Genomic DNA, 12,685 nt, shown 5'->3' on the forward strand with positions numbered 1-12,685 from the left:
TTACACCCTTTTCACCATGAGTCTGATCAATTTTAAGACCTTGTTGGTATTCGACCAAAATGCGTGATAAATGCCCTTTGACGGTGTGTCGGTATTTTCCGGCAGGTAAAGTCCGTTTGGGTTTGTACAGTGACAAGCGTTGTACCACCAACCACCCTTGAACATGACAGCACAGTTACCAATTTTGGCATCGTTATCCACGTCATATGTCGTAAACTGCATGTTGTGAATTCTTCCTTCATTAGCATCAGTGAAACAATCAGCTGAGGAAATAGAAATTGAAACCAAATTATGAGCACAAATTCCGCTCCTTTGTTACTTGACCTAATTTATTATTCCTATGATGCAGAGGTGGGATTTTTTTTCTTTCAAAAAACATTTCGCTGTGGTCTTCAACTCGACATATAAATACATCGACGATGTTTTATCTATTAACAAGAATCAATTTAATTCATATGTCGATTTGACATATCCCAGTGAACTCGTAATAAAAACACCACAGAGTCCTCCATATCTGCTTCTTAGATATTGAATTGAAAATGGATATTAACGGCAAACTAACAACTCAACTTTGTGACAAGCAGGATGATTACAGCTTCTCTATCGTCAACTTGAAATATCTATGTAGCAATATTCCATTATCACCTGCATATTTTGTTTATATCTCTCAGTTGATTCGATACACACGGGCTTGTTCTGTGTATGATCAGTTTTTAAATGAAGACACACTATTGACAAACACGTTGATGTTACAGGAGTTTCAACGGTCTCGTTTAGTGTCAGTAGTTCGCAAATTCTATGATTTTTATAACGATATACTTCGCCCATATAACCTGATAATTATTGGGTCAAATGCTGTTTTACTTTTTTATACCGAATGTTAGGCCGTTCTTGCCACACTGATTTTGACTACACATATTCCGTTTACATGATCAAGACATAGGGTGTGACCGATCGATATGGGATTCTTACTCTTCTTATGCACCTGGACCCACCTCTGGTGCGTCCAGGGGTCTGTTTCTGCTCAACTCTTAATTTGCCATTCCTTGTAGGAGCTACGAGATGATTCACTATTCGTTATCTTCACATTTCAAGGTGACAACTCCTGTTTACGATTTCAATGCTGTGTATTCGAATTTTTGAAATGATTAAAACATTTTTCCTCATCCATACAACCTGCAATATAGCAGATAATAATCAATACTGAATAAAATCTGCTAATTATCTAATAGCCATCGCTAATGCAGCATAAATCAGCTATGATCTTGCCATGACTCGGTATCCCCATTTATAAGGTCATATCTGAAAGAATCGTGACTCTCAATATACAGAGCATTTTGCGATGGAATGGTCGTGACATTTTGTTACATTTCACGTAGCAACAATATAAGCTGGGGTTAAATATCTCGATTCCAACGTTTTCATAACATAGCAGTGCTCTAAAGCAAATCTACCGTGTAGTCAAACAATCATCGTGTCTTGAAAACCAGGGGTTGACTACTCATACTATTAAATGGGGTATATTTGTTAATGTTTGGTATTATTGTTCCCTGGGAGATCACGTAGGTATCCGGGTTAGAATAAATCCTCAGTAACCCTTCCTTGTCGCAAGAGACTATTAAAAGGTGCAGTCCTTCGGATGAGATTGCAAAACCAAGGTATCGTATCGTAGCAAGTGTTACACGATTACGACCAATCTCTGCTCAAAGGTCATACGCGGCTAGTGTAGATCTAAGTTTCACAACCATTCTCTGGTAATTTTGACGTCTCCGGGATCTTTTTTTTTTTTTTACATATCATGCATGCCGCACAAGACGTAACTGTGAAAGTGCCTACCGTATCACGTGACTTCAGTTCGTGACTTCACAAGTAAAAGCCCCACAAACTTTACCTTTATAGCGTTATCTTAGCAAGATAACATGCACTACCTATTAAAAGTCTTTAGAGATTTACAAGCCCCTAGGGTAGAGAATCAATCATGGACGTCCTTGCTTCGACGCCAGTTCCGTAACCGCTAAGATATTGTGATCAGTGTGAATGAAGTCGAATCTTTGAATTTGCAGTACATTTCTACATAGGTTTCAAACAGTTTTGAATTGTAGCGATATAACTAAGACTTTGTGCATGCAATAGTAATTTCTTTTGATCCTTTTGCTTCCTGAAAATATTAATTTTGTTCCGTTTGATTGGTGCACGATCAAAACGTAAAACCCCTTTGACACCATCGATGACTCATGTCATTTTTCTTAAGAAATATGCGAAATTATTCTAAACACACTGCATGATTAAAAATACTTACCTTAAATACCAAATTATGTGAGCTAAACAGCTTTCATATATAAGTACCTCTGTAGCTCGTGTGAACATATCTTCGTGGTCTTTGGGAATCAGGTCTTCCAACAGTCTGATGGAATTCCCATGGGCACGAATTGTGCTCCTTTGTTAGTTGACATGTTTTGATATTCATATGAAGCAGAATTTATTGAAAAACTACGTGAGAAGAAAAAAAATTTCTCGCTGTGGTCTTCAATTCGACATTTCGATTTATCGATGACGTTTTGTCTATTAACAATAATAACTTTCATTAATATGTCGATTTGATATATCCCTGTGAGTTCGAAATAAAATACACCATAGAGTCGTCCACTTCTGCTTCATACTTAAATATTTTATTGAAAGTAGACATTAAAGGCAAACTGACGACTTAACTGTATGGCAAATGGGATGATTACAGCTCCTCCATCGTAAACTCCCCATATTTATGTAGCGATATTCCATTATCACCTGCATATGGTGTTTATATATCTCAACTGAGTCGATATGCAAGAGGTTGTTCTGCGTATAGTCAGTTTTTAAATCGAGGTAAGCTACTGACAAACAAGTTGATGGTACAGGGATTTCAACAGTCTCGATTGAAGTCAGCATTTCGCAAATTCTGTGGTCGATATAACGATATAGTTCGTCAATACAACCTATCATTGGGTCAAATGCTGTCTGACGTGTTTACTTCGTTTACCTGAACAGGATATAGGGCTCACGGCGAATGTGGCCGGTCGACAGGGGATGCTTACTCCTCTTAGGCACCTGATCCCACCTCTGGTGTGTTGAGAAGTTCGTGTTTGCCCAACTACCTATTTTGTATTGCTTGTAGGAGTTATGAGATTGATCACTGTTCGTTATCTTCATCTTCCATCTCCTATATCAATGGACAAGTTGGTTCTAGGAGGTAATTCTCCGTGAAATAATCTTACATAAATATTGAGTCAATCGAAAACTACATTTCGTACCGACATTTCCTGAATATCCAGAAAGTTCTATCCTGTAATTTGAAGATTCATTGGCGACTGCAACACTGGAGTATTTAACGAAGCCTGTGGTTCCAACGAAATCAACCATATCCATTCTCATTCCATACGCCCCTTGATTCAGTAAGTAGTGGAGGTTTTCATTACCTTAAAATTAAATGATTACTGTTCTTTTCAATTAATACTCAATTGAATATTACCAATATTTTGAATTAGCTAACAACGTCCTCTTTAAAATCAGACCATAACATAATTGATCTAGGAAAACAAGGTCGAAGATTCAATCATTCAAGAAAATGTTAGTAGAGTAGAATTTGTCTATGATAACAAAGACGTTATCCTTACCTAACCAAAACTCGGATAATAAGTCGCCGAACCCACTTCGATAGTCTGTCCAATTCCGATAAAAATCTACAGAACCATCCATTCGACGCTGAAAAACCTAAAACACGTGAATGTAATTTGAGAAAGTTTACCATCAAATGATACATGTTTTTCACATTAAGATAAGAAACCATCGCCATTCGATTTACCTGATGATCAATTATAAGGCATCGAGAATTGAACACGGGACATTAAAACCTCAAATAAAAACAAAGTCTATTGAACCTTTCATAAAAATTGCGTTTAAGTTCTATTTTTATCCACGAGAGTTACACAGCGTTAAAATAATTATACCATATGAAAGACTACATGGTCTTGCTTTCGATTGTTATTATTTACTGAAAGAAAAATGGCAGACTGTTTCCATATAAGTATTGAAGTAACAAAATACGAGTAGACAAGACTCCTGAAAATCATAGAACAAAACGAGTGTTGAAGCACTGTAGTATAATTCAATACTAGCATCCAATTTACCATTATTTCAAACTTGGGGTTTTTATTAACTTAATACCAAAACGTAGTGACCTGTCTACCACCCATATTTTTTCGACACCTCGCAACAAATGCTATGTGTACCATATTCATCGACTCTACACCGCTAAACAAATATTGTATATACCATTTTATATAAATGCATAAGATATTTAGATAATCATTTATATCACTTTTATACCTTGATTTTCTCTATCGTCAACTTCCCAGATTTATGTAGCAATATATTCCATTACGATCTGAATATGGAGTTTATGTATATCAACTGATTCGATACGCAAGAACTTGTTATGTGTATGATATGCGTTTACAATCGAGGCAGGCGACTGACAAGTTCACGTTGCAGGGATTTCAACAGTCTTGTTTAAAATCAGCATTCGCTAATTCTATGGTCGATATAATGATCTAGTGTCCCGAAACAACATGTCATTGGGTCATTGTGTCTGACGTCTTTCAAACCAATTATTAGGCCGTTATAATCTGATTTTGACTACGTATCCCTCCGTTTATCTCATCAAAATATAGGGCTCCTGACGAGGGAGACTGCTTGACAAGAGATCCTTACTCTTTTTAGGCAATTCATATCAACTCTGGTGTATTCAAGCGTCCGCCTTTTCCCAACTCTTTCATTTAGGAGTGATGAGACTGATTACTGTTCGTTATCTCCCCCTTTCATGGAACTGTTGAAACTCTTATAATGTTATCTTAAATGTCAGTAGCGCACCTGGATTTAAATAATATGTAGATTTGCCAATGCACTTCCTTATATAAAAATACTAATGAAATTGACATTCAAGTTCCTGTAAAATGAGGTTGATCACATGATCAGTATTTTATTGCGTAAGAATACAATCACCGCTTCAAAAGTCAGTTTCTGTACTTTCATCTGGCATCTTGCTTATGTAATGCAGTGGGAGATTTCTACCCCCTCTCTTTTACGCAACAAATTTAAATCAGAAATAGCGCGAGTAAAATTCCAGATTGGCACCCAAAAGGAGTATTTTGACTTCCATATATGCACCTCCCTCTTTGTAAACCCTGGATCCGCCACTGCAATGACATCATAACAGAAACAAACGCGGAATGATATGTATACATAGTTTAGTTAAACAAACACGAATTTCATCAATTTATAAAACAGATTCATTAAATATACAGTTCAGTTATTAAATTTTAAATACCGTCTGGAACTATGCCTAGGCTGCAACTTCTGCATGGCGAGTTCATAAAATAGCTATGATATTGGAAGCGAAGGAATGTAGGCAGAGTTATAAGCCTTTTACTTTATGATGATGATAAGTTAACCTGCTGTTCCCGGGCAAATGCCTTCACGGGTATGACTCGGTTTGATCATAAGCGAGGCTGGTTCCCGTGGGCAAAAAATTATGTTGATGTCGGGGTACGGGTGCGAGTCTTCATTGGAATCCTACAACAAAAATATCTCAAGTGAACAAAATTTCTGCCAGTTCGTTTTTTCTTTTCTATTACACACGGTGAAGGTAAGTAAAAGAAGCAACCTACCTGCAATGTGTCTAAATCTGCCCTACAAGTACTTTCTCGGAGCTTCTCCTGCATGGCTACAACCGCGAGTCCTAACGATGAACATGCTGTTGTTTTCTTCCTAAAATCCTGACTAAGAGTTTAACGTTAACTTGACCCATCATATCATCCATCAATTCTCTCAGACCCTTTGCATTTCTGTCAAAAGTTCTGTTCAACAATTGCGTTTTCAACTTAGTAGGCTAGGCCAATGCCATTTTCTCCATCGCTGATCGCAATGAAATCACATCACGGATGTAGTTTACTCCGATATTCTTGTCTCCAATTCAAGTACCTTTACGCTCTAAGTTATCTTTATTTTACGCCCGCGTCGTCTTTTTTTAACATATTTATTAAATAGCTTTATTTTATATTCTTTTAAATATTGTTCCTAATTATGTATTTGACAAAACTCTAGCGAACTATTTTTAGTGTTGTACGATCGTATTTCGGTCACTTGCTACATATTCATTGAAGCTCGGTAAGAACACAATTCAAAATAGAAAATATAAATATAAGAAATAAAACATCATTTTTGTGTTATTAGGATATGGCATGTTTGTACGTGATGAAAGCTATTATAATGTCCATCGGGCGTTATAGGATTTGATTGCGTAACTAACTTCATGCCATATCCCAATAACACTCAAAAATGATATTTTATTTCTGAATTGATCACTGGCATCGAATCAGTTGAAAAATATGAAGGTCATATGGATGTCATTTAAAGGAACATTATATGGGAAGTTGACGATGGAGAAACTGAAGTCATACCTTGATTTATTTTTCTGATGTAGGTTACTGTACGTATATTTACTTTCACAATTTTCTTAAAGCATCGTGACTCAACGATGACGGTCTTTGTAAAAACAAAAACCCTTACCGTCCATCCTCCTCCATCCGTTTCCATGTTGCAGAACACAGTCACGTGACCCAAACCCCTCAGGCGTACGCTGTACTTTCCGCTTGGTAACGCGTGAAACATATCTTGAATTGATCCGCAATCCATGGGATCGTAATCATCTGTAATTTAAAAAAAAAATACATAATATCATGCCTATATTTCAGCATCTCATGTAGAGAATTTGATTTTATTGAGTTTCTCTAAATCGTTTCCTTCCATTGGATAAGTTCCAAATAACCCTGTGAAATTGTTCCTTTTTGCTGAAGTACAAACTTTCTATCGTGTGAGTTCATGTTGTCACCAATGATATGCACAGTCTCAAGTTAAAGGTTATGCTTATGAAATGTGCAGATAACAACGGATCCCTTGACATATACATACCAGACGTGGGATCAGGTACCTAGGAGGAGTAAGCATCCCTGTCGATCGGTCACACCCACCATGAGCCATATTTCTTAATCAGCTGAACAGAGTAATCCTTAGTCAAAATCAGTGTGCCAAGAACAGCCTAACAATCGGTCTGAAACACGTCAGACTGTATTTGACACAATGACAGGTCATATTGGCAGACTAGATAATTACAACGACAATATAGTTTGTGAAATACTGACTTCAAACAAGACTATTGAAGCTCCATTGGCGTAGCTTCCATTGAGGCAACCGAGGCAGCTGCCTCGTTAAAAAAAAACCTTTTACGTTGTTAAAATGTCGATAGCTTCTGGAGGGACTGCGCCCCCCACACCCCCTGCCTCGGTAATATTCGAACCCAAGCTACGCCTATGAGCTCATGTATCCTCAACCTGTTTTTTGGATTTGGTGTGAATGTATTTTATTGTATTATAATTACACATGGACCGGCGACAAGTTCTAAAATACTTAGATCGCCCTCTTGTTTGTCAGTAGACTGCCTCAATTTATCTCATATGGTAAACGAGTCCGTATGATAAATTAATCTGATTCCACCTCTGGTGTGTCCAGGGATCCGTATTTGCCCAACTATGTATTTTGTATTGCTTATAGGAGTTATGCAATTGATCAATGTTCGTTATTTTCACCTTTCATGAAATACTTTGGAAGACAAACCATTTGACCTTAGATCAGTTCAAATCAATGAGATATACCGGTGATCTAGAAATTGATACACGATGTAGGACTTACATTACAATGAAACTTCATTACTCCCACGACATTGTAGTAAATCAATCGACAAATCATCAAATGAAAGCAAAACAAAACAAAAACGAATTTGATACTAAAAGGTCAGGAGGTATGCATGAAATGTACGTAAACAGATTGCAAATCGCAACGGAGAGAATGTGATAGAGATCAATCATATCAAAGAACAACGCAGGATATTATCTTTATACAAAATCGACCAATACCAAACGGAGGAGTTGCTGGAATTGAACATCATATGGCAGGTAATTGTCACTAAAGATTTACCATATGCACTGCTGCAAAGCATTATTTATCTAACAAGTAGCATGATGTTAGGGAATAATGCACTGCCAATTTAAAGAATATATCTAGTCCCCTATTACACTGGTGGGAATAAATCACGAACTGATCAAATGCATCCTGGAACAGACGAATTCTATTAAATTTTAAATTTTAAAGTTCAATGTTTACTATGCTACTTGGTAAATAAATTAAAAATGTAATCCGTGAATACGCTAAATTAGAGATTTAATCCTGTGTTCAGTTTGAACTAAGTTTTCACAACCAATATCATGAAATAATCTGAAGAGAATAGCTTCCCATCGCACTTACTGAATTGTTTTCAGAAAGACAGAAACAAAAATTAAAGATGCAACCCACCAGAAAATATTGTGATGAATAACTTTCTTGTGGCCAATAAGAATAATTAGGTGCATGGTTCCAGTTTGTACACATTTACTAATGCATAATTCAATCCTTTTATTTAAAATTTGCACCTTGACATGCAGCTCCCACTTGGGATCCGGGTTATAATAGTTCCTCAGTACCCTTTACTTGTCGTTAGGGGCAACAAAATGGGCTGTCCTTTCGGATGGGACAGCTCAAAATCGGTGATCGTCTACATAGACATACAGTATCCGCCCCTACACCGGTATTGATGCTATCTCCATATGAGTGAACGATTTTCAAGCAAGAAGTTAAACAATACACAACCAACCAATCAACCGTGACATGCAGTAAAGAGATTTATTTACCTTTCATACAGTAGGTCTGGCTACTCTTAAGCGTGAAACATATCTGATTCGGCTGACACTTACTGCATTCCTTCTGGGAATCAAAGTCCTGAAAGTATTTTATTTTGTAAGGTTATCAAGTTAGATACCTAATTAATGATCGAATCAGACGTGATCAATTATGTGCAGAAAAGGTGAAAGAAAATAGTCAATGTAATTAAAATTTCATCATTGTTTATACACTTCATTGTTTGCTACAAAACACGTACATGGATCCACGGTATTACGTATCAAGTTCACGTTGAAGATATAAGTTAGTACTGTTCTAATAGGGTAGAACCTCTTCTTCGTCATTACATTTCGAGACAAATCATTGATCATTGGTAGGTCTTCCTCGATGAGAGCATCATACATGCAAATTCAATTATGTAGTACAGACGTTTTATGTATTATAGGATTAAACATCTTTTAAAACAATTTATCGATGCTTAAACTCTACATTTTAATCACAAATTGTAAAAAAATGCGAAGCAGTTTTATGTTAAGTTAGTAAGTAAAACATTTGACATGTACACCCCGAACAATTCTTCAACAATAAAATTCGATTCTTTGGTCCCTGTATTAGAAAATTAATATTTGAAGTTTCCTCCATGAGTATCCGTATATTACGTTATTTGTTTTCAGGTGCGTGTGACTACATCGCGTTTTCGCATTTATCGACGTGTAACTTCTTGTCCAGCTTTATTTGTGTTCAATCAAATGTTTTAAATATAGCAATTGCAATTATCTGGACGCACCCCAGAGTCATAACCCTGGGTTTTGAAATTCGCCATTTTTGTACATCCGTGTCTGCTATTCCGAAGTATGCATTTAGGTTTTATACATTATCAGTAAACTTGAATAAGTCCTTCAAATCATTAATATAAGTTTGACAACCCCTAAAACCAAATCCTTACCCCTATGATCATGCAATTTACAATTTTGGTAAACGACTACCTACTTCTTCTAAACATCCATTTAGTTTCAAAAGCAATAAATAAGATGTTAACAACATGTTTTACACATAAACACTATATATATACTAGGTTTCGTCCCAACCTGGGGTCACTATCCCTACCTCGGGAATCATGCAAATTACAAATTAGAGGTATTCCTGCTCTACATCATTATGCATTTAGTTTCCTGAAACAAGTGCGATTATAGGGAATAAGATTTTTGAATATTGGTCAATTTTCGGTAGTTTTTGTCCCGCCCCTTTCTTGGGTACAGCAAAACACGGCAAGTAATATGCCTGTAACTTCAGAGGGTATATGAAAAGTGAAGATAACGAACAGTGATCACTCTCATAACTCCTACAAGCAGTACAAAATACATACTTGGGCAAACACGGATTCCTGGACACACCAGAGGTGGGATCAGGTGCCTAGGAGGAGTAAGCACCCCCTGTCGACCGGCCACACCCGCTGTGAGCCCTATTTCCTGATCAGGTAAACTGAGTTATCCGTAGTCAAAATCAGTGTGCCAAGAACCACCTAACAATCGGTATGAAACATGTCAGACAGCATCTGAGCTAATGATAGGTTGTACTGACGAACTAGATCGTTATAACGACAATATAATCTTATATAACAACTATATTTAAAACCCTAACAACATGCAACTGTGTTTATATATTTACATTCCCCTAAATAGTCGACGAAGAGAAGTTCCAACTCTCTCTCTCTCTCTCTCTCTCTCTCTCTCTCTCTCTCTCTCTCTCTCTCTCTATTTTGTATTCATCTTAGATGAAAGAAAATTAGATCAGTCGATGGACATGCCATTGCATGCACCGACATTCAATCTAAATCTAGCATTGCTTAGTTTTACTGATGTGAACACAATATATATATATATATATATATATATATATATATATATATATATATATATCCGTTACAGGTACCAGTTATTCTTCAAATGGACTCTGGAAAGTTGTTTGATGTGGTATATTTAACTGATTTTCCCAAGTAAGGGGAGCGCCCACTTTATTTTGTCGATGATATTCATAAGCGATTGCAATTTATGTCCCCCTTGTTCCAAAGATGTTTCATGCCAAATTTGAAAGAACTGGAATGGTAGTTATCAAGAAGTAAAAAATTCTATTGTTCACACATTTAATAACTGATCATTTTGACTCCACCCTGATACCAAAACTCCTACCCCTGGGATCATCAAATTTTACAATTTTGGCAAAGGACTACCGACTACCTGCTCTTTCTAAATATCTATCTAGTTTCAATTTAGTATCAATAGCACTAAGATAGGATATTTAAGTGTTCTACACATAAACACTATATACTAAGTTTGATCCCACCATGGGGTCAGAACCCCTCCCCTGGGGATCATGAAATTTATAATTTTGGTAAAGGTCTTCCTTCTCTATATCACTATGCATTTAGTTTATTACATATGTGCGGTTCTAGAGAAAAGGATTTTACAAATAAATTTGTAAATGTTGGGCAGGTTTTGCTCCGCGCCTATGAGCCTAGGGGTGCAGAAGTCCTGAAATTTACAATTTGTGTCCCTCTTGTCCCAAGGATGCTTTATATAAAATTTGAATAATAGTTATCAAGAGGAAGTTTAAAATGTTCAATTATCAAAGCACGACAAACAACAACCAATTGCAATAGGTCACCGGAGTTTACCCTAACACATTTTAACAAAGAAAACTATACAAAGGAAACAGCCAGGAACACCAAACCACAGTGATAAAGGAAATAAGGGAGGGTAATTCAGTTTTTAAAGGAGAGAAATTAGAACATGCACAACTCAATTCATGTTTTCTTAAATCAATAAGCGTTGCTACTCTTACTTGCGGGATTTCTATCCTGATATAGTCGGCGCTGAACTCTGATTTCTCAACTTCTGACATCATCTCACAAAGAAGATTTGTTCTCTTGTAGTTCACAACTTTACAAAGGTGTGGTCTCTTCAGACATTCCTTAACGCATTGCTGTGGCCCAACAGTATCCACCACCGCCACCACGACCCCGACAAACCTCTCCCCGGGGGTCTGACTAACGGCTGAACACTGACAGTATAATTGACGAATGAACAGCAAATAAATGAAATACTGTAAATTCAGTGAAAACCGGACAAATCCAGAGTCCATACTCTTGTTTTTAGAAATGGTAGGGCATAGCAAATAACCGTTTTTCTTCTTCGGGAATAAATGAAAAATTGACGACACTAAAACCTCTCCTGCATCTTTATAATACATATCCATCGACAAAGAACATCCTAAGGATCATTCAATACAACGATAATCTTCACGTATCGTACTTAAAGGCTAAAATATAAACCCATGTAGACGCATTGATTTTCAAATCACGGAATTGTTATCCCCTGTGAAGTCATTAATATTTCTTAATTAACTTGGTATTACATACATGGTTCAATTTACTTTCAACACTTACTCACATTAGTTGTATTAAACATAATCTTGTTGAGGCTTTGAAACATATTCATACAAATCCGTAGTAAGCTTTCGGTTGATTGATTGATTATATATTTTTTATCATCCCGCGAGAGAATGTATAAGCTTTTAACGAAGAACATGAACTATATTGGCAACATTCCACCTCTTTTTTTCTTGATGTAAAATACAACAGTGTAATGATTATTCAATGAAAAAATACTCTCCACGTATCGTACTTAAAGATGGAAATATAAACCCAAGGTGATATACGATTCAGGAAGAAAGAAAGTCATTGATATTTTTAATTGACTTCAGGTTTGCAGTTTAAAGACATCTAAAGTCACTAATGAGTACCAATCACCAGGTAAAGATATGGAAATATACATTACATTATCAACCGTGTACTAACCAACACGTGACCTTAATTTCACAT

At 36.4% G+C, this 12,685-nt stretch overlaps 1 protein-coding gene across 1 annotated transcript; it reads right to left on the reverse strand.

The window, feature by feature from the left end:
* Positions 1 to 6,726, reverse strand: LOC125662281 (ficolin-2-like). The gene is made up of 4 exons (XM_048894449.1): positions 6,604 to 6,726; positions 3,651 to 3,747; positions 3,288 to 3,452; positions 1 to 263 (listed from the first exon to the last, which is right to left on the reverse strand). The coding sequence occupies exons 1-4, from the start codon at positions 6,703 to 6,705 to the stop codon at positions 1 to 3; spliced, it is 627 nt and encodes a 208-aa protein (XP_048750406.1). The 5' UTR covers positions 6,706 to 6,726.
* Positions 6,727 to 12,685: the final 5,959 nt, after the last annotated feature.

This window comes from Ostrea edulis, chromosome 8 (genome assembly GCF_947568905.1).
Source record: "Ostrea edulis chromosome 8, xbOstEdul1.1, whole genome shotgun sequence".
NCBI lineage: Eukaryota > Metazoa > Mollusca > Bivalvia > Ostreida > Ostreidae > Ostrea > Ostrea edulis.

Coding starts and splice junctions, on each gene's coding strand:
- LOC125662281 (XM_048894449.1), bottom strand. CDS start 6,705: ATGTTTCACGCGTTACCAAGCGGAAAGTACAGCGTACGCCTGAGGGGT. Junction 3,748..6,603: donor CGGATGGAGGAGGATGGACG/GTAAGGGTTTTT, acceptor CACGTGTTTTAG/GTTTTTCAGCGTCGAATGGA. Junction 3,453..3,650: donor ATTATCCGAGTTTTGGTTAG/GTAAGGATAACG, acceptor TTTAATTTTAAG/GTAATGAAAACCTCCACTAC.